We start from the raw sequence: 26,926 nt of genomic DNA, 5'->3' as shown, positions 1-26,926 counted from the left end.
ATTTTGTTACTCAAGACTAGTTTGAGTTAATTATTCACATTTTAGAAGTCGCTTGAATAGGTTAATTTTTTTGGGTTTAATTTAATTGATAGTTAATCACAAGTCCCTGTGGGTAAGATATATGGACTTACAATCCTATACTACTTGTCGAACACGTATACTTGCGTGTGTGTTTGGGAGCAACACTAACCATTGATTTTTGTTGCAGGATAAAGTGAGAGGGAGAAATCAAAACTGGTACTTGAATAGTGTGGTTGCTCAAGACACATGACCGGAGAAAGGAAAAGATTCCATCACTGAGCTATGGGTCATATTTCATTTCCAATATTGGGTTACTATAAGCTATGAATAGCTACATTTCAAACATGGGTCATATTTTGAACCTTCAGGAGATCACATCATATATATTAGATACTTTATCGATGAAACCGAATAGGTATTCCAAAATTAAGATGTTTAGCCTTACATACCTCGATTCTCAACCTTTAGACTATGAGGAAATAATCCTTTTTTCTATGAGATTCAATATACAAAGAACGTCAAAGATGAGGACTAGTATCAACAATAACAACCCAACATTATATTTTAGTCAAATAAACAATTCGTCAAACAATCGGAGAGCGACGAGCTTCAGAGATTTACAATTTATCGGTGTTTTCCACACTCAACCTTCTCTGAACTCACAACAACACTATATGACCTCCCCATAATAACAATACTCCCCAACTTAATCTTACATAGGACAGCCCACAACACAAACAACCCCATACTTATTTTATACGAACCACACAACTTGAACTTATGGCTTCCGTTCACCGTCCTGTGAGTTATTATCAAAATACTTTAAGATACTTACATGGATCTATAAGTATCACTAGAAGAAGGCTTCTTAACTTTACTACTGCAACCAAAGAACTCTTCACTTGAATCCGTTCGTTAAACTCCTTCGATTTGCTATGTTTCGACGAAAGATCAGTGTTAGAGTCATGTAATCAATGGAGGAATATCCATGATTAACTTTGGAATTGACTTAACTTGAAGATAAAGAGCAAGAGAGAATGTTTCGGAGATCCTATGGTCTGCTTTTGAAATGAAAATGAGATAAAATGAGGATAGAACTGACTTGGGGGACTTATATGTGGGAACCCTTGGATGTGCCACGTGTTCGCATGCACTTGGGCGCTCTGCAGGTCCATAGTAAAATACATATAACTCTTTGTACCAAGGTTTTTTTTTGGTCAAAAGGATGTACTTATATTATAGACTGAGCTAGGGTTTACAACAAAGCTTCCTGTATGGGAAGCATTAGTAGACTGAAAATTAAAAGTAGATACAACACCAGTAGGACTAGGGTTAACACTACTATTACACAAACTATTTGTAGCAGAGTGCATTTGTGTTGAAGTACTAGAATTTGCTAGAACGAGACTCCTTTGTAATATACCGCTACAATCTTTGTGATATGGAGACTCTGCAAAAGATGGTGGTGTCTCAAAAAGTATGCACTTCTACTGTGCATGGATGGATCCATATTTAGCTAAAGTATATGCAACACAATTCTGCTCTCTGTAGATGGATATTATAGGAGGACTATCCAGCTGTAGGAGGAGTAACCTGCAATCATTAATAATGTTAGTGTATTGCATAGTAGTTGAGTTAAACATACCTAATTTTGTCATGTGCATCTGTTTCGACGATGATAGGTTTGAGATGTTGTTGCACGACCAGTTTTAATCCCATGAGGAGTGCAAGAAGTTCTGTATGAATACTTGTACCTGGGTTTGATTTGCCTGAAAACCCCAAAATCCAATGGCCTTGACGGTTTCAAAAAATGCCTCCAATACCATACCTTTGTTGTGTAGATGAGCAAGAGCCATCAATGTTTAATTTATAATTATAAGCTGTTGGATGATGCCATTTTATGTATAGAGGAGTTACACATTTATGTGTTAATTTTGGGGTTGTTAGAAAGTGATATTCTGCTGCCATATTTAGTATCAAGGGAACATTTAAAGGAATTCGTTGATGTTCTAAAGTGTTCTTATTTCTTATAATCCAAAGGTGCCATAGTGCACATGGTATAAAAGTTGTAGATGGAATTTTATGGGGAGTAGTTGGTAATGGTGTATGTATAAATTGGTACAAACAATGGATGTTAGAGGTTGGGGATGTAGTGGAATTAGGACTGGGGAAAGAGTGATGAAGGTCAGCCCATAGTTGAGTTGCGTGAGAGCATTCGAAAAAGAGATGAATTATATTTTTAGGGGCCATATGACATTGTTGGCATATAGGTGATTGTAGAATTCCTAAATTTGTAAGATACACAGCTGTTGGTAGTCTTTTATAACCAAAATAAAAAGGATATTTTTGGTGGAATGGAAAGTTTCCAAATCCACTTGTAGGAATATTGTGAGGTTGTGTTATTGATGATAGAGTTGTAAACAGATTTAACCGAGAATTGACCATTTTGTGTATGAGCCCAGTATATTTGATCATGTGTTATGGATGAGAAAAGCAAGTATATATTTATGATAGTGGATTGTAATTGATTTGGTATAATGAATGATAATTTTTCAAAATGCCACCTGTGATGGTAATAGTAGTTAGAGACAAGTTTTTTTTCCTCATGACGTGGGAGAGGTCCTGTTATGCAATTACGAATTATTAAATTGGGCTTGATCCAAGAATCATACCAGAATTTGACATGTTGTCCGTTTGTAATATTCCATTTATATCCTAAACAACAGTGAGACCATCCTTGCATGATATTGCGCCAAGTAGGGATATATTGGTTTTAATTAAATGTGATGGTCGTAAATACTTGTGTAGGAGCACTTGTGCCCATAGTTGGTGGGGGTTTTGAAACAGCCTCCATGCAAGACTTGCATGTCAGGCTCGGTTCTTGGTTGCTAGGTTTTGGATTCCTAAACCCCCCTGATCTAAAGGTTGAGTGATTTTGCTCCATTTAACGTGATGTAATTTTTTCTTTTGAGGAGATGTACCCCATAGAAAATTTCGTTGGTAGCGATTGAGGTGGGATAGTATATACTTAGGAATTTTAATGTATTCATAAGATGATTAGGAAGGTGGTTTAAAGTGGAACAAATTAAAGTTGTCCTTCCTGCTTTGGATAAAAAATTTATTTTCCAACCTGCCAATTTATTTTTAAAGCTGTCAATTAAGAACTAGTAATCCCTTTTTGTAGGTTGCTTTATAAAAATAGGGAATCCTAGATATTTACCCAAACTTTTCTCCTCATTCATGTGAAAAAGTTGTAGTACAGAGGTTCTTGTAGGACTTGTGCAGTTTTTTGAGAAAAATATTTTTGACTTGTCGAAGTTAATAGTTTGTCCAGAATGATATGTGAAATGAGCTAGAGTATGAACAATTGATTGACAAGTAGTGGGTGTTATTTTTGCTGTGAGAATAATATCGTCAGCCAAAAATAAATGAGATAGTTGAGGCCCTTTGTTAGCCAAAGATAGTGGTAACGAAGTATGGTAATCCACTTCCTTATTTATTTTACGCGAAAGCATTTCTAGGTAAAGGATAAACAGATAAGGTGATAATGGGTCCCCCTGTCTTATGCCTCTGGTAGGTGTGAAATATTCCGTAGGGTTTCCATTAATTAAAATTGAAGTGGTTGTAGTTGTTATACAAGACATAATTAATTTAATAATATTTGGAGGAAAATTTAAGGTTATTAAGGAGTTATGTACGAAAGACCATTCTATTTTGTCAAAAGCCTTTTCAAGATCCAATTTAAGTAGCATATTTAAGTTGTTGCCCTTCATTTGTTGGAATTTTTTAATGATTCCCTGGACAATAAGAGCATTATCAACTGCTTTTTTGTTCTTCTGGAAACTAGATTGAGTTGGATGGATAATGTGTTCCAGAATAGGTTTTAGTCTATTTACGATTATTTTTGTTATAATCTTGTAAATAATATTACAAGACTGATAGGTCGATATTGAGATATTGTAGCAGCATGCTTATTCTTGGGAATTAGGCAGATGTAAGTAGTATTAATAGTAGGATTAATTTAATAATCTAGGAAAATTTTATGACAAAAATACTTGACAGAGCTACCTATGGTATCCCAATATTTTTGACAAAAGAGCGGGTGAAGACCATCTGGTCCAGGTGCTTTTAATGGTTTAAATGAATGGATTGAAGTGATAATTTCATGATCTTGTAATGATATGGTTAATGAGAAACAATCCTGAGGAGTTAATACATTAGAGGGTTGTATTGTGGTGTTTTTAATAGAAGCAATTTGTTGTGTCTTGAAAAGAGTTTGGTAATAAGTAGTAATGTTATTCCTTATTATATGTCGATCCGTGATCCAGTTTCTCCCTTGATCTTGCAGTGCTGTTAAACGATTATGTCTGTGACGATTTAGGGTTGTGAGATGGAAAAATTTAGTATTTGCATCGCCATCATTTAACCAATTAATACGGGACTTTAACTTCCAAAAGTCCTCCTCAAGCTTAAGTACGTGGTTAAATTCTATTTTTAATTGATGCTCTAGATTATGTAAGAACTGGCTAGTAGGATAGTTAGTAGATGATTGTAAACAATTTAATCTAGCCAAAATTTTCCTCTTTCGTTTAAAAATATTACCAAAAGTGGATGCATTCCATTCTTGGACTATGTCAGTGAAATTTTATATTGCTGGAAGTAACATTAAATTATCCAGCTATGCTTGTTTAACTATACAATGAAATTGAGGATGTGTAGTCCACATTGTCTCAAGTCTAAAAAAATTTTTTGAGGTAATATACAGTGTTGTAATTCTAGTAATAGGGGACAATGATCGGAATATGTACGTGTAGATGTGTGACTAGTGCCTCAGGGTAGTGAGATATTCACTCATAATTTGCATCTATACGATCAATCCGTTCAAGAATATTATAGTTATTATGTCTACCATTTGTCCAAGTGTAACGACTTCCTTTATATCCTAAATCAGTAAGGTGACAGTAATTTATACAATCCAAAAATTTGTTAGCTCGAGAATTGTTAATTTGTAAGCCACCAAATTTATCATTGGCATTAGTTATTTTAATAAAATCTCCACCTATAAGCCATGGTCCTTTATAATTATCATATACACACCTGGGGTTTTGCCATAAAGTTTGCCTATTTGCTAAATCAGTGCTTGTATAAACGGCAGTAAAGAACCACTTAAAATAAAAGGGGTGTGCCTGAATGTGACAGTGAATTTCCTGTGCAGTAGTTGCCACAGGTTCGATGGTAAGGACATCAGTAAGCCATAGTAGAACAATACCACCTGACTGACCTATAACAGCCACTTCTATCATGCCATTGAAATTGAAATCCTCCTTCAAATTCTGGTGAGTTTGACAGTGGGTTTCCAGCAAAACCACCAAAGACGGGCGATTATAATCAAGTATTGATCTAAAATTACGGCGAAACTTAGATGATTGAGCTCCTCTACAATTCCATATAATGAAATTCATATGGCTATCGTTTTGATCAAGCATCTGGTTGCTCCTTGCATGCATCCTGGTACTGTTGTTCTGTCCTGGACGCAAACGTAAAGTTGGCAGTAGTAACATTGCATACTTGCCCACGTCTGGATTTGTGGTTGGCCTTATTCGAAAGGATACTGTCATTAAATTTGGAAGGCACCTTATGTAGATCTTTCTTTCGTACTCCTCCTTCTGGACAAATACCTTGATTCCATCTAGCCATGCATGAATTGGTCTTGTTTCCCTGTTGTAGATGACTGCTGCTTCTAGTTCTGCCTGAGATTCCATGTCTTGTGCGAGTGGATTGGGAAGGTGTGGTGGTGACTGTGGTGGTGATAGAATTGGAGGTTTTACTGGTTCCATTAATGGTGTGTGTGGCTGTGGAACCATGTATGGTGGGATGCAAGGTGTTGTAGGAGTGGGATTGGGGTAAAATGGCATTTGAAATAGATGGGGGTGGAGATGAATAGGATCCCAGTATGCTGTTGGAAGCTGGGTGGCTGATATGGTGTAAGGTAAGGGGCTTGCATCATGGACCAGTGGTATCTCCCATATATATCCGCCCCTAGTTGCATGCCCTCCGCTACTATTTGCGCAAGATCCCTCGGATTGTTGATAAGAATAGTTACTTCTTGGTTGAGTACCTCCATAGTGAAGGTCGGTGCATGGTTCAGAAGACATGTCTCTAGCCAAGATGATGGATTGGTCGGTGCATAAGGAGTTTGAGTAGTGTAAATGATGGTGTTTGGCTCCATTATGAGATGGGAGGGAGGAAGTGAGTATGGGGTTTGTTGGTGTTGAAGGCGCTAAACGTTCTGCCTGGGGTTGTTGTTGGGTGTTCTGCGTAAGTGATTTAGATTGTTTGGAAACATCGTTTAAGTGCAGAGGAGTTGATAATAGATTGGAAATGGTAGGTATTGGAATTAAAGTTTGAACTAGATTGGAAGCTATATCAGTGGTGGACGAAGGTGGTGTGATTGAAGGGTTTTGATATTGTGTGTTAGATTGAGATTGAGTGTGTGAGATTGTAGAAGTAAGGTGGTCATCATTAGCTAGTTGCATGGGAGCTATAGTAGGGTTGATAATTGGGGAGGGTATGGTGGTATTCAGAGAGTGTGGTGGAGGCATGCATAATTTATGGATAGTTCATATATGGTAGCTGAGGTGGATTGACAGGAATTGTGTAATTGGTCTTGCATGTGGGGTGGGGTATCGTGGCTCTTTGCATGGCTTGTGATAGGTGTTGGAGTTTGGGATTGTTTTAAGTGGGCCGAGTGGGTAGTGTTTTGTAGGAGTATTTGATTGTTAATTATAGGATTTAAGTGGTCTGTATCAATACAATTAGTAAGAGAATTATCAGTGGTGGAGTCATTTAAGCAAAGTGAATCAAATTAATTATTAGAAAAAATAGGTGGTGGAGAGGTGGTAGTAGTAATAATACGGTTAAGAGAGGGATTATTATTAGCAATAGTAAGGTTAGTGAAGGGTAAATTATTAGGAGTATTAAACAAGTCTATGCTATTGACGTGCATACCCGATGTCGAATAGGATTTAGTATGGAAGCAGGAACTGATTGGATTGGGTTTGCTTTGGGGTGATTCATTCTCATGATGGATTTCTTAGGAAATTGGACAGTTTTCCAATCTTCAGTCGATGGAGATGGAAGTGTAGAAAGTATAGGATTTGTAGTGGTCGAGTGGTGCAAGAAAGATAACTCTAAGGGATTGGTGTTTAGTACTGAAGAGGTACAATTTCGTGGGTTATGGCCCATTCTACCACATTTAATATATAGAAAATTTAATCCTTCATAAAGGATATGTTGCTTATGATTACCAATATAAATGTGTGTTCTTAATGGTTGATCTAAAGGGACTTCAACACATAGCCTTGCATATCTTCCTCTTGTGGTGGAAGAAGTGCAAGTATCAATAGTGAGTAATTTACCAATTTTATTACCCAATTTCTGAAGAATCTGAAAATCATAAAATTCAATAGGTAATTCTGGTAGACGAAACCAGATGGCGGAGTATTTGATTTTTGTTTCTGAAGCCATAAACTTGGGTTCCCATTGACGAACGGAGAGAAAATGATTTAAAATAAACCAAGGTCCATCATGCAAAGCATGAATCTTATTTTCCTCTTTTTGAAATTTGATGAGGAAGAAATCTGTCCAAGGTCTATAAGTGGTAGGTTTTCAGTAGGTTTCCATAAGGAGTAGATTTTTTGCCTAAGTATTTGATGGCCAATTTTTCAACCATATACCTTGATAATTACCGCATGTTGCCATGGTGAGTAAATTCTATTTTTTTTCTTCAATGGATAGTGGAATAAAGATGGAGGGGTCAATAGGTGTCTCCGTTTCATCAGTAATATCTAAGGAAAGATTTAGTGATCCAATTTTTTTAGGCTGTGAAGATGGTGTATTATGAGATAGGAGTGTGTTTAGCTATGGTTTATTAACAAATTGAGAAGGATTTGAAAGAGGTTCGTTTGGGTCAATATTCATGTTAACATCAGAGTTGGGTGGTGAGTTGATTAGTGAATTTGGCGAGGAGAGGAAAGTGGAATTCATGGTGATACAGTATATGTCTGGTGGTTTGGGGGGTATTGGAGATGAAGGATCGTAAGGATTAGGATTCATAGAAGAGAGAGAAGTTTTTGTACCAAGGTTGAATTGGTGAATGATTTATTTCTTTAGAAACTAGACTTGGAGACCTTTAATTTGATAGATAGTTTACTACCTAACTCATCATGCACATGTACATATGCTTGTTTAAAGTTTAAACTTGTTCAAACTCATTTGAAATATGTGTCCTTAGTGTAACTTCTAACTTGACTTTGTGCTAAAGTTCTCCTTATACCTTAATTAACTTTCAAAACACCTCACACACTTATAATGATCATATGATATAGTACTAGTCTGTAGCCTCTTTCGATATTATTTTCAATTAGCGTTATCACACTTTAAAGCCTTGAATCATTTTGGGACTTCATACTTTTATACACTAAGCTCTTGATCTGTAACTTGAACACAACCTTATACTTTTGAGTTCGGGTAACTTTACTCATGTAAGAAGGTTCAGTTCCTAGTCCGAATATTTGGGAATTACACATAGGATACGCGATTTCTTAAAGCTTGCGTAGAAGCTTCAAGAAACCTTAGAAGCCTTGAGAAAGTGTGAGTTTTTTTGTGAAAAGCAAACCAAAAAGAAAATATTTTTTACCTGTTTGATTTATTTGTGGATTAAAAGAAAAAATAACAAAAGATATCAGTTTCCTTTATTCATTTTGTTACTTGAAAAATGAAATAAAAAAAAAGACTGTAGCTGAGATTTCGGTTTAGGTTCGAGATTTCCAATTCCGTTTGCGATCATGTTTGCGGTTCCAGTTGATGTTCGTATTTTCTATTGCTGTTTTTCACTTTCGGTCTAGTTAGCAGCATTGGATTTGCTGGTAGTTGGTTTTTCTTCTTATTTTTTTTTCGGTCGAAAGTAAAACTTTTATTCCAATCTTTTTTGCAAATATACACCATCTGCTCTCTATGGACTTTGGAGCAGATCTCAAAATAATAATAAAAAAAACCATTTACATTTTCCTATACAATTCTTTTGTTGCTATTCTATTATAAAGCATATAACTATCCTATAAACAACTAGGATAGTTGTTTAACTTTTCTAGTAGTGGATTCCATTTTTGTTGTTTTTGTCCAGTAACATGAATTTGGACAGCAATGTCCTTTGCTCTGTCTTGTACTGTCTTCTTGCATTATTGAAATCTTCTACTATTTCTTTCCATCCATATGTTGTACATCACAGCAGCAAACACAACTCCTATTATGGCTTTCTTTGAGTTTCTGTTATTCACATTCTTGATTAACTAGTTAACTTCTTCTTCCCAGTCTTGAGTTCTTTCCCATAGTTTCTTTGAGTATGAACATTCAAAGAATAAGTGTTCATGAGTCTCAGTCAAGTCTCTTTCACACATAACACATCCTTGTTCAACCTGAACTCCCCATTTCAACAATCTATCCACTGTTACCAATCTTCTATGCGTTGCGATCCACACTATGAACTGTTGCTTTGGCAGACTACATTGATCATTGTTATGGATTTCCATCTCACTTTTGGCCATTCTAGATCGCTTTTTACATATGCTATTTTGATGCTGAACTTCCCGTTCTTTACACAGGCCTACATTCTTTGCATGTCATTTTCCCACCATTCTCTTGCATTGAATATCTTCCTTACAAGCCAACTAGCTTGTTTAGGAACTTCCATACTTGTTATATCTTGCTTCTTTATACATTGGCCATGTATCCATTTTATCCAAAGTTTATCCTTCTTATTCACTAATGCCCATAGTAGCTTTGTTATTGCTGCCTTGTTCCATGCTTCATAGTTGATTATGTTTAGTCCTCCTGCTGCTTTTGGCTTACACAAAGTCTCCCAGGATATAGGATTTCTCTGGGTGGTGTCATTGCTTCCAGTCCACAGATACCTCCTGCATATGCTATCAACCATCTTTACAATCTTCTTAGGGATGAGGAACACTTGAGCCCAATATGTCTGCATTTCAAACAAGACACTCTTGATGAGTTGTAGTCTGCCTGCATATGAAAGAAACTTAGAGGTCCAGCTTCTGATCTTGTCCACAATTTTTTCCACCAAGGGCATACACTGTTGTATGCTGATCTTTTTTGCAGATAATGGTACTCCCAAGTATTTGAATGGTAAGGTCCTTTCTGATAACTGCAACCCAGCTAACATTTTATCCTTGAATTCCTTCTTTACTCCTGCTATATATAATGAACTTTTATTCATATTAGCATGCAATCCTGAGACTTCAGAGAATTGTTGGAAACATCTGATAAGCATTTTCATGGATATTTCATCAGCCCTGCAACACATAAGAAGATCATCTGCAAAGCGGATGTGGACAATCTGCAGTTTCCTGCATTTAGGATGAAACTTAAAGTTTGGTATTCTTGTCAGAGCTTTCAGAGATCTATTGAGATACTCCATGGCTAGAACAAACAGGTAAGGTAACACGGGGTCCCTTGCCTTAAGCCTTTACTTGCTTCAAACTTCTCAGTGAGACCTCCATTCAACAGTATTGAGTAGCTTACTATACTAACACATGTCATAATCAGTTCCACTAGCTTTAAGGGCACACCAACCAGTAATACTGTTCTCAGAAAACCTCATTTTACAGAATCATAGGCTTTCCTAATGTCCACCTTTATCATACACCTTGGTGATACATTCTTCTGAGTATATCCTTTGATTAGTTCATGTGCCATTATCACATTGTCTAGTATATTCCTTCCTTCAATAAAAGCAGACTGAGCAGGTCCAACCAGGTAATCCACCATCATTTTTAGTTTATTTGTTAAGAGTTTAGCTATGATCTTGTATAGTGTTGAACAACAAGCAATAGGCCTAAACTCATCAACAAGACTGGGATTTTTTACCTTTGGTATCAATGTGACAGTTGTGCAATTTACCTCCTTCATTAGCTTTCCTTTTTGAAAAACATTCTGCACAGCATCTGTTACTTCTCGCCCTATGATTGACCAGTACTCCTTGAAGAATTCTGCAGGATATCCATCAATTCCTGGTGCCTTATCATTAGGCAGGTTCCTCACTACTTGGCTGATCTTCTCATTAGTGATTGGAGCTACTAGTTGCTGCTGTTGAATCACTGTCAAGCATGGCCCAAACTTGCTATAGTTAGATCAATTCCTGGCATTTGGTCTGCTGCTATCCCCAGTAACTGTTTGAAGAATTGGATGAACTCCTGTTGAATCAGCTTTGGTTCTGTGATCTTCACCTGAGTATCATTGTAAATGCAGCTCACTTTGTTTCTTGCTTGTCTAGCTCGCATACAGGCATGAAAATACTTTGTATTTTGGTCTCCTAGTTGGATCCATGTAGCTCTTGATTTCTTCCTTAATATTTGTTCTTGGACTGCTTCCCACTTCTCAATATTTGCTAGACATTTCCTTTCATCCTCTATCAGTTCTGCATTAAAATAATCTTCATTTAACATTCCTTGAATCTGATTCAACTCTTCTCTCGTCTTGTTTAGCTTTTTATCCACTGATGAATGCTCATGTTGTATACTTCTAGTCTCTTTCTCAATCTGCTTCAATTTTCTCCAGACTGTAGACATAGCATCTCCTCCACTTCTTTGTTCCCATACTCTTTGTACAATCTCCTTATATTCTGCCTGCTTCATTACAGTAGTTAACAATCTGTAAGGTCTGTTGACTTTCATTTTCTGCACTTCAGTACTTATCATTATTGGAGTATGGTCTGAACATCCAGGAAGCATGTATTGGTCCTCAATACCAGTGTATAGGTTGAACCATTCAGCATTCCCAAAGGCCCAATCTATATGACTATATATCCTTACTTCAGCATCTCTTTTGTTACGCCATGTGAAGTCACCCCCTTTTTTGGTAATCTGCCCTACTGCTATATCTTCAATACAATTTTGGAAATCTACTACTTCAGCTTGTTGTACAGGATTACCATTTATTCTATCATTAACATTTAGTAGACTATTGAAATCTCCTATTATAAGCCAAGGATCATTCAATTGTATACTTCTTAGTTTCCCCCATAGTGATTGTCTATGTTGAACAGTATGTAATTCATAAACAAATGTTATGTAACAAGTGAAAACAGAATTCTTATCTTGCACATAACAATGAATCAGTTGCTCTGTCTTCTCCAGTACTGTTACATTGACATTGACTTCCTTCCACATTAGCCATATTCTCCCATTTGGTGCATATTCATAATTGTCCTCAATTTTCCAATCATTGCCTATTTTCCTTTGAACATCCTTTGCCTTCTGCTTTTTGACTCTTGTTTCAAGGCAAGCTATCATATCCACTTTGTTTCTCAGCAAGAATTTCCTCACTTCTCGCTGCTTGTGGGACTTATTTAGTCCCCCCACATTCCAATATATGATGATCATGGTGGTTGAGCATTAGGAGTGCTGTTTAGGCTCCTTTGTCCTGCTTCATTTTTGGTATCTACATGCACAGTCTGTTCAGGTGGCTTCTCTTTTATCATCAGTGGTGCAAACCTGTTTCTATTTGCTAGCTCCTCATAATTGATCTCCTTATGCTTCAAAATTTGTGTGTTCATCTTCTGCTTGCCTTTGTCTAGCTCCTGTTTCTCCTCCTGTGCAGTATTATCTGTTTGTTGCTCCTTTACTTCCTTTGGCTTCCATATCATTTTCCCCTTCTTTCTTCTTCTTTTCTGTTTGACTTCTTCTTTCTGTTCCTCCATCTGTTGGCATTTTCCTTTCTCATGCCCAAAGTTGTTACACTCTAGGCAGAATTTTGGTTTCCACTCAAATTTCACCATTTGAATCCAGCTTTTTTGACCAGGTATCTCGATGTGGACTTCCTCTGGTAGAGGCTGTGTGATGTCCATATCAATTAGAACTCTAGCATAGGAGACCCTCTCACAATCCGCAGTTAGCCTATCAGTACAAATTGGCTTACCTAGAAGGCTAGCAATCCTTCCTAGGTTTTCCTCAGTCCAACATTGGATAGACAGACCTGGAAAATTGACCCACAGTGGTACAATTCTCATAGATTCTTCTTGGATCTGGAAATTTGGATCCCAGTCCTTTAGAATCATAGGCCTATTGTTAGCTGTATACGGTCCCTGCTGCATAACCCTCTCTTTATCCTCCATAGATTCGAATTTAAAAATGAAATAACCATCATCATGCTCTAATACTGTTGGAGTTGTAACAAAATTCCAAACACCGTAAACAAATTTTAGCATCTCTTTAAATGATGGATTTCCACCCAATACATACCCTATTAGAGTTGTCTTCCATTTTTGGACTTGCATATCTATCTCCTTCGTGTTCAATTTTGCTATTTTCACGCCATTCTGCACCATCGGCGGATAGAATTTTAATTGCATGCCCTGTGATTGTGTTCTGTTCCTTTTTACTGCTTCCGCCATAGTCTGCTTTTGAGATCCAGCTGAATATGTCAATTTCCTTGCTGCTGTGTACATCGTCACTTCCTCCGGTTGCTTGGACGTCTTCTCTACTTCTGGTGGAGCTTGCATTACCGTTGGAGCACTTCCCATGCCAGGGAGCCAATGTAATAGTTGCATCGGTTCTAATTTTTGTGGTATTCCACTTTCCGGCGTAATTACTCTCGTCATCTTAGTGAATTCAGTAGGTTATGTGAGGATTGTAGTAAAGGAATAGAGCTAGGTCATTAATGGCGTCTGTAAGCTGCCTTGCTTCACACTCGCCAGACGTTCTCTCTCTACATCCTCCTTTAACCCCCAACTTACTACCCTTCTAGAAAATATTTTCTATATATATTTGGTGTGATATAAAAATAGTAAGTAACTTTTACGTTAAAAAAAAACAAATAAACTATAAAAAAAATTCTTTTACAAAATAAAAACTTTGTTATACAACTTTCAATAATCAATCTAATTCCTAACATTAGAAGAATTCAATTATTTCATCGCGGTAGATAAAAACTAGTTCATCGCACCCTTGTGATAAATTGATAACATACCGTTTGATTTTATTTTGTCATGGAAAAAAGGGAACAAAATCTCCTCGTACTTTTTGAAAAAAGTTTTAAAATATACTATGTTATACTATTTGGCTATCTGAATTCATATTGTTATACTATGATTAAGAAATACCCATAAATTTGAAGGACTGCAACATGGCTTCACCAAATTCAAATAACGCAACCCCTTTTCTATGGTACATTTAATTTAAACTCGAAACTCGATCAAAATGCCTGCAACTTAAAACACATCTAAACCTAAAAAGAGAGCCAATAACCTTTCATTTATGAATTAAAGTAAAAATCTGGCTTTTTTTAGAACATTAATTTTTAGTATTCTTTTGGTTAAGACATGTTTTAAGTTGGGGGTGTTTGGATTGGGTTCCGGGTTTAAATTAAGCGAACCGCATAATAGAAAAGGGGTTGGGTTATTTGAAATTGGTGAAGCCACGTGATAGTCGGTCAAATTAAGGGGTATTTTTGAAACATAGTATAACGATAGGAATTCAGATCGTCAAATAGTATAATATAGAGTATTTTAAAACTATTTTTGAAAGTATAGGAATATTTTTGACACTTTTTTATTTTTTTAAATATATTATATATAGGAATAGGGAAAGAAAAAAAAAGAATTATAAAGTTATCGTTCACAAAGTAAGAGTTACTATAAATTTTTTTGATCAGCGGATACTAATAGGTTGTTTGGCCAAGCTTCTTTTTGGCCAAAAGTGTTTTTTTTTTGGCCAAAAGCACTTTTGGCCAAAAATTGAGGTGTTTGGCCAAGCTTTTTGAAGGAAAAAAGTGTTTTTGAGGAGAAGCAGAAGCAGTTTTGGAGAAGCAGAAAAAAGTAGCTTCTCTCCAAAAACACTTTTTTGAGAAGCACTTTTGAGAAAAATACACTTAGAAGCAGTTTTTTAAAGCTTGTCAAACACTAATTGCTGCTCAGAATTGCCTTTCAAACTAATTAGCCAAACACAAACTGCTTCTCACCAAAAGTACTTTTGAGAAAAGCACTTTTGAAAAAAAACACTTCTCAAAATAAGCTGATTTTTGCAGCTTGGCCAAACGGGCTATAACTAGGGAGTTGCGGAAAACCAACACCTCCGACCATGATTTTTCTTTTTTTACCTTTTTACCGAATTTTTCTCCTTTTCTATTCATATTTGACCGTAAAATTTTCAATTTTCACTCGAAGATAAATTTTGAAACTTTTCAAAAATTTTAAAAACTCCAAAAAAGATATTTTTCAAAATTCACTCAGATCACTCATAAAAATATAAAAATAACCCAAAATTATATTTATATCCAAACGCAACTCTAGTTTTCAAATATCATTTTCACTTTTATTTTTTCCCACTTTTTTCCGGAATTTTACGATTCTTATGCCAAACGCTCACTTATTCTCTTTTTTCCTTCTTCCCTTTTCTTTTGTTTCTCTTTTATACTAACTACTAAGCTCAAGCTTTAAACCCTTACAGCACAAACCTCAGAAAGGAGAAAGGAAAGAAGGGGGAAAAAGATGGCTCATCATTTGCCAGCCTTAAACCCTCCCAAAATCCTAAACACTAACCTTCAATCTATCAACAAACCAATCTTCTCATTCTCACAAACAGCATCTCGAAAAATTTCGAAATTGAAGAAATACCCATCAATCACTTCATCCACTATGTCCAGCCAGCAGCAAAACCCACTACCCCATATAGCATTAACCAACAATGAACACAAGGAAGAAGTCATGAACGCTATCAAAAGTTCAATATCTAATTGCCTCTCCGAAACCCATCTTGATTTAACTGTACCTGCACTCAAGTCCAAAATCCGAGGCAAGGTAATAAATATTAGTACTTGTATTTTTCTCTTTTAGTTGGCAGAATGTAACAAATAAATATGTAGGGTGCTGGAACTTTGTCCAAAAGTTTAAATGCATAGTTTTGATAAAGGGATTTTATTTCCTTGATGGAAAGTTGACAAATTTATCCCAAATTTATACGGTGTATATAAACGTTATAGATATATATGATGGAGGGGATTATCTATTAGTGTTTCTATTTACTATTTTTCTCTGTTAGCTAGCAGAGTGTGACAGGTAAGTATGTGGGATGCTGGAACATTGTCCCGAAGTGTAAATGCATAGTTTTGCTAAAAGGGATTTTATTTTCTTGATGGAAGTTGACTACTTAATCAAAAAATTTATGTTCATAGTAGTGAAATATGATTCTTTTTCGAATGCACATATGACAAATTTCATGTGCTTTGAAGGTTAGAGATATATATGATGGAGGGGATTACCTTGTAATGGTGACAACAGATAGGCAAAGCGCATTTGACAGAATTCTTGCTTCCATCCCCTTCAAAGGCCAGGTAATTTTTTATTATTCCTGTTACAAGGTAGCTTATGCGAAGAATGTATTGACATTATGCAATTAGTAATAAGTATAATATGATCACTATCTTCAATCTTTAACGTAGTTACACTCTGGGTATGCAGGTCCTTAATGAGACAAGTTTATGGTGGTTTAATAAAACTCAACATATTACTCCTAATGCAGTGGTATCGGTGCCTGATCGGAATGTAACTATTGCGAGGAAGTGTTCGGTTTTCCCTGTTGAGTTTGTTGGTGAGTTTCTACCATATAGGTATTATCTGCAAAACTGGTTCACTGTTCGACCAAAATATAATGAGCTTTATGTGTGGTTAGGTTCCTCACTACATGTATAGTAGTGAGGCAATTGTTGAAGTCAGCCAAATTGTCAATTTGTGTTATATTTTCTGGACCTGCATGTTTAGAAACAATGGCAGTTAACTCTCTTTGTTATTCTCAATCTGGGCACTTCTTGCTCTATGGTGCTTATGTGTTTAGTGGCAAAATTCTCCTTTAATGGCTTTACAAGCTTAACATGGTTTACCGAACTCCTACCTCCACACCCCACTAGGGGAGGATGTAGAGGTTAAGGTATGGGTTCAAATAGCTTTTGCTTGAACTTTGTATGTGTTAGAAAATTTACTAAATAAGTACAATTAATTGATTTCGGACCCATTAAATCTAATGTTGTGTTAGAATTCTATACTCGAACCGATAAAGTTCAAATCTAGAATTTGCCCCTGACCCGCACCTCCCAATAAAGGAGAAACGATGTAAAACAAAAGAAAAAATTTGACATAGTTTAGAGATAATAGTTGGACTATCGTATGATTTCTCACTGTGAGGAAAATGCTGAAGGGCTAGCTACGTGTTTGAATCTCGCTCTGGCACACATGAGCCACTACTATAGCTATCCTACCATCCTCAGCATTTCCTTTCTCTTCTTTGGGAGGAAGGGTGCTAATTGAAGGGAAGTCTTTGCAATTTGTGCAATTGAAATTCTTTTAGATGTCAATTTGAAGCATCCTTAGTGCTAGGAAGGGACCTAATCAATGGTGAGTCTTTGTAATTGTTATATATATATATATATATATATATATATATATATATATATATATATATATATATATATATATATATATGTCTAGTCCCACATTGGAATAGGAGTAATATGTACTATGTAGAGTATAGTTATAAATAAGACTTCTGGTATTATATTGTAATATACATCAGTAATATTTTTTTCCCGTGCTGCTTCTTAGTAATTAATGCCATTGAAATTCTTTTAGATGTCATTTTAAATATGTAAGCTCAAAATCTCTTAATAATCATCTGACTTTTATGCTTCCATTTTTTTTGACAAGTATGCTTTCAAGTTTTCAACTGTGTCTTTTAGTGGAATTAAAAATAAATGATAACTTCTCAAAGCTTTTTGTATTAGGTTACTAGGTCCTTGCATCTACTTCTCATGTTTGTTTATGTTTGTTGGTGACTGTCTTGTTATTGTACATCAACAAAGCCGTGACTTCAGGTATTAACATTATCTTCTTTTTCTAGTAAGAGGGTATGTTACTGGAAGCACTGATACATCACTCTGGACAGTCTACAATAAAGGGGTTCGGAATTATTGTGGCAACAGCCTTCCAGATGGTGTGGTTTGTATAATGCATGAATGCCACCATTTTCATTTAGCTTTTTGTCCTCTTCTTTTTATTTGTTTCCTTGATTTTTGTTCTTCTTATATTTTACAGGCTTGGTGAAAAATCAAAAGCTTCAAGAAAATATACTCACTCCGACAACTAAAGCAGCAGATCATGATGTTCCTGTAACACCAGATGAGGTCTGTATTTTCACTCTCCTTTTTCCTTTTACTTCTTACTTCTCTACCAGTCTTTCTTTATTTCTATTTGCTTTTTTATATAAGAATGAGTTAATTTCTTAAAATTTGATGAGAATTAGCATAAGATATAATGGATGAATTATGAAAAAATGACTAGCTGGACGTGTTCTTGAAAGATTATATTTCCATCTTTCTGTTTTACATCTTGGTATTTTGGTGGTGTTTGTCAGAATCTGGTTGGCCGCTTTGGTATTATAGGCAGATTTTCTAGATTTTTGAGCATTTTCATGCCATTTCATGCCACATCCTGGGGATTTTGATATCTGTCATAACACAGAATAAATGTCGGTTTGGAAGTGAGAATGACACTTTATCTGCAATATATATGGCTGACTAGCTAAAACTTATAGTAGACAATAGATGATAATACTACTAGATTTTTCTCTTGTAGCACATTTGTTGTCTTTACCAAATTGCTGAACTTTGTTGTAAGCAAAGATGGCTTAAGTGTCCTGCGCAATTTAAACTGCAGATAGTTCAACGTGGGCTTATGACTCAAGCTGATTATGACGAAGTGAGTAGGAAGGCGACGAGCTTATTTGAGTTTGGCCAGGTAATCAGTTTATATTATGTTTATCAATTATTTTACTTGGGATTCTTAGCATGCTTCTTTCTCCTATTAATTGTTAATATACCAGTCTGTTTCACTCAAATTCGCTGAACCAATAATGGCATGATCTCACTTCAATATCATCCCTATTCCTTAATTTCAAGCTTTCATGATGTTTCTTATCAAATGGCTTTAGTTTGTGCTGTGCAATAGGTTAATGATTGTGGAGACCAAAGCTTTTCTTCCTTTTTTCTTCTTAGTTAATTATCCGCAGTGACGATCTTGGAATTTCGAAGTTCCATTCTGTATGGACTAGCATGCCTCTTTGTTATTATAAAAAATGTGGCATGCCCCATTATCGACATTTATTATTATACATAGATAGTTAAATCAATTCTCATACATAATTTGCTTTGGAACTTTTCACAAGTTTTAATCTATTTTCTATAAGTTTTTATATTTTAATCTATTTTGGAATATTCCTCTTATTTTTAAAAGTATTGAAACTTAAAAAGTTCGTTGGGCTAAACGTGTCATGATAGGCAAAATACCTGCCCTGCTCCTTAACCTTTTAAAACACTAATGGTTAGAGTTTCTGATGTATATACTGTCTTAGCTATAGAATGCAATTAGACAATATTTTAGGCATAAATATGCCTCGCTGTTCAGTTGTCTTCACTAACCTTCACATTGCAGCGTGTAGCATTGGATCATGGTCTGATATTGGTGGACACCAAATATGAATTTGGAAAGGGAGCTGACGGTAAAATTTATTTGATTGATGAGGTAAGCGTTAGTTTCCTAGTTCCTCTTTGACAGTGATTCTACTTTTCTCACTAAGGGCTCATCATCTGCTTCCTACTTTTAGGTGCATACACCTGACTCAAGCAGATATTGGATTGCTCATTCTTACCAGGAACGCTTTCAGAGTGGTCTTGAGCCTGAAAATATCGACAAGGTTTCTTACATGATTGAAACTTAATCATTACCTCTTAAATACATGCTCATGCATTTATCTTTACTGGATTAGGAAAGTAGAAAACTATAATTATACTTTTTCTTTGTTTTTCCCAGTTAGCTTATGATTTCCGAGTATGTTGTCCTTGCAATATGCTGACATTTACTACGATATTTGACTAGGAATTCTTGAGGCTGTGGTTCAAAAATCATTGCAACCCATATGAGGATGAGGTAATCTGTAGGAAATGGGCATTTTATTTCCTCTCGTTTCCTTGGTATTCAGATAACACTCGTATTCGAACTGCACTAATCCAAAAAAATCAATTTTCCTGCTTAGGTCTTACCTGATGCTCCAGAAGAACTTGTTTCTGAATTAGCTTGGCGGTATGGTTCCATGTCTTTTCATGTTATCATGGTAGAGGCAATGCCTCCATTCCTTTTTAGTTAATAACGCGCTTAAACTTCACTTGGCTGTCATCTACTTGTAGCAAAGGTGTCTTACAGTTATCATTCTTAATGTTTCAGTTATTAGTGCTGATTTCCACTTTACTAACAGATACATTTTCCTGTTCGAGACGATAACAAATTCAAGATTCAAGATACCTGGGACAAAGGTAATGCTGAGTAGAAAACAATTACTATTTATTGGCTGAATACAAGAGTTACTGAAACTTGTTCTTCATGCAGGAGCCAGTTCATGATCGAATCTCGAGAAATGTTTCACAGGCTTTGTCATCTTTGCAGTAATAGCATCGAATAGGAAACATCTTGTACAAGTTTAATGAGGTGGAACCAATATGTTCTGCTCTGACATTTGGGAATAATTTGAAGAGCTGTATCTTGCATATAATTTGAAGGATTGTAATGTCAGCTTGATATCAAGGAAGTTAGTCAATGTTGTATTGCTATGTAACGCGCATATGATGCATCAATCCCAAGTAAGTTGGGGTTCATAAATTTACAAGTTTTATCCGGGCTTGGGACAAACAATGTAAGCAAACTCACATATTTGGTCGCTAATTTACTTCTGAACACTTTTTTGAGTGATGGTCTCAGCAACTGTATCATGTTATTGACCTTATTCAGTGGATCTCAGTTACTTGTATAGCTGTTTTAAATCACTAAAGGTAGAAAAAGAGACGAATGGTTGTTAGAAGGGTGCTTAAATCTTATTCTTCTAGTAAATCAAGGAATCCTACAAAATGGTGGAAATTGGTTTAAATTGCAAAAATATTTGTTTTATGTAGAACTTCTAGAGTTTTAGATTATCCTTGAGATTCGAGTTATGAATAGTTGACAGACAATAGTATTTCTCCAGGTGTCACCTTTTGACTTGTAATTGCTTCCAGAAAATGCTTTAAGATAGCATAACTTTGATAGTTTTGAAATGCAAACACTATTGTATTTTCTTGGACATCCCGAAGATAAAAATAAGAAGAGAGCAATAACTTGTGCCAGATGGAATAATCACAAAACTACATGATTATGATTGTAGAAATTGTCATTTTCCGATAAGATTAATAAAGGCCAAGGAAAGCTACCTTAATATTTAAAAGTCAAAGAACCAATCATCTTGCTGGTATACCTTGACCCGGCAGCAATAAAAATGTATAACTATCAAGAACACTTCACTATTTCACACATAATTACCTCAAAGACTTGTAATATATCAACATTTGGCAGCAGCCTTGGCCCCTTTTGGTTTGCATAGCAAGAATTGTACCTCTATATAACAAGAGAGTTCAGTAGCCTCTGCAAAGCAAGAATCAGCAAATGGCAGGTGAGGGAGTGAAATTGCTTGGATACTGGGCAAGCCCTTTTTCTCTAAGGGTTCATTGGGCTCTGAAACTTAAAGGGATTGAATATGATTACCAAGAAGAACATCTCCCAAACAAAAGTCTTTTGCTCTTGCAGTATAATCCAGTTCATAAAAAGATTCCAGTTCTGGTTCATAATGGGAAACCTATTGCAGAATCATTAGTCATACTTGAATACATCGACGAGACTTGGAAGCAAAATCCCCTCCTGCCTGAAGATCCTTATGAAAGAGCCAAAGCACGATTCTGGGCAAAATTTATTGATGACAAGGTAGGTAATAACTGATGTTCAGATATGAAAGAATCGATTCTTGTCACTAGTTCATCATCTTGCAGCAATCACTCACTGGATTTTTCATGCTCTTTCCTTCTTTCCAGTGTGTGCCAGGAATATTTGGTACTTTCTCCAAGGTCGGAGAGGAGCAGCAGAAGATAGCAAAAGAAGCTCGCGAGAACTTGAAACTTTTAGAGCGCGAACTAGACAAGAAACACTTTTTTGCAGATACAAAGATAGGCTTCATTGATGTTGCATCTGCTTGGATCATTTGCTGGGCTCAGATTGTTGAGGAGATTGTTGATATCAAACTTATTGATGCAGACGAAATGCCTTCACTCGTTGCATGGTTTGAAAATGTCCTCGAAGCTGCTCCTGTTCTGAAAGAGTGTACACCACCCAAAGACAAACTGTTAGAGCATAACAAAGGATTTCACAAGATGTTGGTTGCTTCAGCGTCACCTTGAAATTTAAAATCTGTTCCCATAGTGGAAGATGTTACTACATATGATTATATGATTATGTAATCTTTTCGATGAGTTTGTATGACATGTAAGATTTTGCCTATCAAATACAATTTTGTAGGGAAATAAGGGCATAAGCATCTATCATCTATGATTATGATATCATAGTCCTTTTCTTTAAAATTAAGGAAACTTTCAACTCTTTAAATTGTCAGGGAGCTTTGCACCTTGATAAGGCCAAGTCGCTGACTATCAATAGGGCACACACCATTTGAGTTCCTTCAACTTTTGGCGAGTAAAATCAAATTCCATTTTAGTTCAAGGGGAGGTGGATGAAGGGCTGTGAAGTAAAAAGACCCAGCACTGATACATTGATGAAAAGCTACAAAGGACCAGAGACTTTTAACCATAATTTAATTGACCATTAACGAGGAAGCAACCCTTATCCGTTATTAAGGCTATTCAACAAATTAAACACTCAGCTCGCATCCATAAGTGATCATACACCTATTTGAACAAACAAGCAAGAGAGCCAGTCCGGCAAGACAGATCAGGAAAGATAAAACAAGTCAAAAAATCACACACGTAGAGATATTACAAGTCATAGAACCAGCATATTATTCCAGTCCAAGCATTAAATGATCCATATCATCTTTACCATGATACAATATCATATTAGTTTGGTAGGCATCAGAATATACAGTGATAAAATATTTTAGGAGCCACTTTCTTTGGCCAATTCGCCAGAAAAGCCTCAAATTGAAAGAAATATCATAATAAGGCAACGATGTGTATGAAGTTCACTAGTGCAATAGAAAAAGTTAAAACCATGCTTTTACTGAAGCTTACCCCACCTGAAGCTTTATCATCCTGTCATAACTGACAAAACTAGTATTCTTCACATAAAAGGGAGAGGCTAAACAGAGCCACAAAGGAAACTAGCAAGACCGAATCACGCTAAAAGTGCAAATAATAAGAACTAGATTTCAAAGTTGAAAAAGATTTTGCAGACAATATTTATTGAATCAGAAATATTCAGAGAAGTTGAGATGTGGACCAAAGAAGCTCAGACGATGTGCAGAGTAAATTAAGAACGATATATTTGACAAAGCTGCAGCTTAATCTTAAGCCCGAACTATGTGTAAGCAGTAAAATCATCTATCATGATAAAGGCTTTGAGAGTTTATTGATTTTTCAAACTTAAAAGGTCATTGATAGCTGATTGTTTGCATTCTATAAGATTTCCAGATATCATTTATGGAATTTTATACGCGAATATCAAATGGCCAAATATTCAAATGTCATAAAAGCAACAACAGTTAGTAGAATAAATCTACACTCTGGCTAGACAATAGAAAATGCAGAAGCCGTTAATTTTTAAAGAGTTTTTTTTGATAAGTTCTACAGACTTACTGATAAAGCAACTTCCAAGTGAAAAGAGAACCGTGAAAAAAGAAAGTAGCTTAAGCAAACAAAAACTTACCTGTCGCTGCATGATGCACTCTCAATCAATCACATCCACTGTGCTCTTCATATTTTAAGCACAAACTCAGACTTTGCACCAAGCGACAAACAAAAAAATACTCCCTCCGTCCCAATTTAAGTGAAGGTGTTTGACTGGGCACGAAGTTTAAGTAATAAAGGAAGACTTTTGAAACTTGCGGCCTAAAATAAACCATAGAAATTTGTATGGCTAGAAATCATCTCACTAAGGGTAAAAAGGAAAATTTGAAGTTGATTTGTTACTAAATATAGAAACGTGTCATTTTTTTTTGGGGCTGACTAAAAAGGAAAGAGTGTCACATAAATTGGGAATAGTAACAAGTTCTCTTACAACGCAACGTAGTAACCTATCTTTTGCCCAGGTCTAAGAGTCAACTTTTAAAGAACAATTAAAGTACCACTATGAGTTTTCAGTTCTCACAAAGTAGATATAACTGCGACCTTCAGACTCAATGCAAAATGCCTGAACAGATGCCAGAGGTCTCATCATCCACGTCAATTCCATCCTTCTGCATCATATCAAGGATGTCCTGTGGACTTTCTTCTCTTGAGGTTTGCATTCTAAGCAATGACTTGTACACTTGCAAATTAGCAAGACGAAAATGTCTAAGAGTCTTAAGAAACTCCATAGCATTCTCAAAATTTCTAGTTTCTTCAAAATATTCTGCAATGGCGACAACAATACTTGGTGAAGGCCTCCAATCATAATGTTTTAGAGCAGCAAGACCACTTTTCAAGGCATCAATAGCTTTATCCATTTGTTGACTTCTTATCCATCCCTCCACCAGTATCTCCCAGGTTTTAGAATTTGGACATCCACCTTTCTCCAACGTGCGATAATGTAATGATTCAGCTTTTCCCACTGATCCATTTCTCATGTATCCACCGAGAAGTATGTTGGAGACCCTAATGTCATATGTCCTGCATTGAGACTCCCATTCTTCAAAAATTTTCTCGGCTTCTCTCGTGTCGCCAAGCTTCACAAAAGATGACAAGATACACATGTAATTAGCACAAGTCATTTGAGAATTTACTGCTTTAGAAGCTTCCCAGACCCGAAGTACTCCATCTTTGTTATTCAAGGAAGCATACTGCGTAATGAGAAAGAAGTAAGGACGGTGAGTACTTCTGGATATTTTCTTTTCAGCAATTTTTAGGGCCAAAATTGCCTTGTCCGTCAGTCCTGCTTTCATATAAATATTCGCTAATGTAGATAAAGAGGTCCATCCCACTTCTACATTTTGGTTGCTCTGCATTTCTTTGTATACTATCTCTGCTGATTCGACCTCAGAGAGCTCCCCACATGCATCCATCCAGAAATTATAGGAGAGAACATTTTGGGATATTCGGTTTTGCTTCATTTGCAAAATGACAGATAATACTTTCTGGTACTGAGATGTGGCCATATAAAGCTTCATCATTTCATTAAATGGATGAGGGCTCAGAGCAAGTCCCAACCTGTTTATCTTTAGCATGAAAGCTTCAGCCTTCTCAGTGGACCTTTCTTTAACATAACAACGAAGAAGAGGGACGGAAGCAGCTTTCCGTAAAAAAGTGCTTGTTAAACTGTCAAAATATCTTTCAGCTTCTGTGCTACCATGTTCTTTAACAGTTAATTCCAATCTCATGGCGTAATCAGAAGCTAACATGTGAGATCTGTGTTGAGTTTCCATCCAGTTAAGTAGCTGCAAATGAAGAAAAATAAAAATATACATTATTGTCTTGATGTATCTTGCTTCATTACATGCACACTCAGATCAAAGGAGAGAAGAGATTTCAAAAGAAAAGGTTTCACAATTAACAGTTAACGCTAAATCCTTACCAGTACTTCTCTATCAAGTATATAAAGCAAAATATTAGCAGTATATAATTGTATATACAATTGTAAGCAAACAAGTAGAAAATTCTTTACTACATATTAGTGGGACATTTCTATGACCAAATTGAAGTTTGACTCTCGAGAGTATATGTTACTCAGATTATTAACTTAAGTAACCTCACTAAAAATCATCACATAATCAAGCACCAAGCACACGAAATTCTACAATTTTTATTTAATTAAAAAAAGATTTCTGAGTGAAGAGAAGACCTCCAGAGCGGGTTTGAAATGACGTCGTTTCACAAGCTGCCGGGTAATAAACCTGAGCTCGGGTACAGAAACTTTATGGCCTTCATCCACCCAATTCTGAAGCACACTCCTCGCCGTGTTCACACCTGATGAAACCACCTTCAAAATTCGTTTTTTTAGATCAAACCCACTGGGGTAACTTCTGTTAAACAGCGTCGTTTTGTTGGTTGAGCTTGAGCATGATCGTGACAACACATATCTCCATGTCCATGAGCTGCCAAAAAAATGTACTTAATTTCCATTTTTCAGGAGTGAAGAGATTGTACAAACAACAGAAATGGAATAAAGAAAGAAAAGGGTGTTTCGTACCATTTAAATCTTGAAATATTGAAGCCAACTACCTTGAATAGCATTTTTTGAGCTTCCCTACTTTCACTTCCGATGTTGTGAATAGGCTACTTGTTTCCTTTTGAGTGTTTTGTTTGGGTTTTGGGATGTGTTTTAGCGGAAATCATTTGTTTTTTGAAAATCCAGTTTAGTCCTCGATGTCTGAAGTCTTGTCCATTTCAACCCCTTCATTAAATGTGTCAAAACATATATTAAGTCGTACCTTTACCCTAGCGGAAATAGATTCAATTGACAGTTTTTGTTGGATTAAAAAATAATTTTTGTAAGTTTAAGTTGTGTTTCTTCATATATTTTATCTGAAGAAAAATTGAAAAGTTTTGTGACCAGAAAAAAAAAATTTCCTCCAAAAACTGGTTGAGGGGGTAGTTTTTGGAACCTTGAACTTTTTAAGTTTTTTTTTCAAAACATAATCATATTTCATAAACAAACAATGTTTCAATTTTTTTGGAAAAAATGAAGCCAAAATTTATGGTCAAACGGGAGCTACATTGTTAATACAAAGTTCCAAATAGAGTTAGTAAACGCAATTCAAACCAACTACCAACCTTTGAGCTT

At 35.9% G+C, this 26,926-nt stretch overlaps 3 protein-coding genes across 3 annotated transcripts; 2 read left to right on the top strand and 1 right to left on the bottom strand.

Moving 5' to 3' along the window:
- Positions 1-15,477: 15,477 nt before the first annotated feature.
- LOC109217169 (phosphoribosylaminoimidazole-succinocarboxamide synthase, chloroplastic) lies at positions 15,478-20,942 on the top strand. Its single transcript, XM_019381394.1, has 12 exons — positions 15,478-15,892; positions 16,324-16,425; positions 16,553-16,682; positions 17,985-18,077; positions 18,179-18,267; positions 18,800-18,880; positions 19,574-19,663; positions 19,746-19,835; positions 20,018-20,068; positions 20,175-20,221; positions 20,394-20,451; positions 20,525-20,942. The coding sequence occupies exons 1-12, from the start codon at positions 15,584-15,586 to the stop codon at positions 20,582-20,584; spliced, it is 1,200 nt and encodes a 399-aa protein (XP_019236939.1). The 5' UTR covers positions 15,478-15,583; the 3' UTR covers positions 20,585-20,942.
- A 351-nt stretch (positions 20,943-21,293) lies between these two features.
- LOC109217170 (glutathione transferase GST 23-like) lies at positions 21,294-22,600 on the top strand. Its single transcript, XM_019381395.1, has 2 exons — positions 21,294-21,925; positions 22,033-22,600. The coding sequence occupies exons 1-2, from the start codon at positions 21,611-21,613 to the stop codon at positions 22,393-22,395; spliced, it is 678 nt and encodes a 225-aa protein (XP_019236940.1). The 5' UTR covers positions 21,294-21,610; the 3' UTR covers positions 22,396-22,600.
- Positions 22,228-26,469, bottom strand: LOC109217168 (pentatricopeptide repeat-containing protein At5g27460). Its single transcript, XM_019381393.1, has 4 exons — positions 26,333-26,469; positions 25,985-26,237; positions 24,317-25,580; positions 22,228-22,308 (listed from the first exon to the last, which is right to left on the bottom strand). The coding sequence occupies exons 1-3, from the start codon at positions 26,374-26,376 to the stop codon at positions 24,345-24,347; spliced, it is 1,533 nt and encodes a 510-aa protein (XP_019236938.1). The 5' UTR covers positions 26,377-26,469; the 3' UTR covers positions 22,228-22,308; positions 24,317-24,344.
- Positions 26,470-26,926: the final 457 nt, after the last annotated feature.

The sequence above is a fragment of the Nicotiana attenuata genome, unplaced genomic scaffold, assembly GCF_001879085.1.
Source record: "Nicotiana attenuata strain UT unplaced genomic scaffold, NIATTr2, whole genome shotgun sequence".
In the NCBI taxonomy this organism is placed as follows: domain Eukaryota; kingdom Viridiplantae; phylum Streptophyta; class Magnoliopsida; order Solanales; family Solanaceae; genus Nicotiana; species Nicotiana attenuata.
The sequence above is the reverse complement of the archived record's forward strand: the minus strand, read 5'-3'. Positions and strand labels throughout refer to the sequence as shown.

What these genes read in the sequence shown, in the direction of transcription:
- LOC109217169 (XM_019381394.1), top strand. Translation starts at nt 15,584, where the DNA reads ATGGCTCATCATTTGCCAGCCTTAAACCCTCCCAAAATCCTAAACACT. An exon ending in TTTCCCTGTTGAGTTTGTTG is followed by an intron (nt 16,683 to 17,984) that starts GTGAGTTTCTAC and finishes TTCTTTTTCTAG; the next exon opens with TAAGAGGGTATGTTACTGGA. An exon ending in GCTTATTTGAGTTTGGCCAG is followed by an intron (nt 18,881 to 19,573) that starts GTAATCAGTTTA and finishes TTCACATTGCAG; the next exon opens with CGTGTAGCATTGGATCATGG.
- LOC109217168 (XM_019381393.1), bottom strand. Translation starts at nt 26,376, where the DNA reads ATGCTATTCAAGGTAGTTGGCTTCAATATTTCAAGATTTAAATG. An exon ending in AATATTTCAAGATTTAAATG is followed by an intron (nt 26,238 to 26,332) that starts GTACGAAACACC and finishes TTTTTTTGGCAG; the next exon opens with CTCATGGACATGGAGATATG. An exon ending in ATTTCAAACCCGCTCTGGAG is followed by an intron (nt 25,581 to 25,984) that starts GTCTTCTCTTCA and finishes CTTCATTTGCAG; the next exon opens with CTACTTAACTGGATGGAAAC.
- LOC109217170 (XM_019381395.1), top strand. Translation starts at nt 21,611, where the DNA reads ATGGCAGGTGAGGGAGTGAAATTGCTTGGATACTGGGCAAGCCCTTTT. An exon ending in CAAAATTTATTGATGACAAG is followed by an intron (nt 21,926 to 22,032) that starts GTAGGTAATAAC and finishes CCTTCTTTCCAG; the next exon opens with TGTGTGCCAGGAATATTTGG.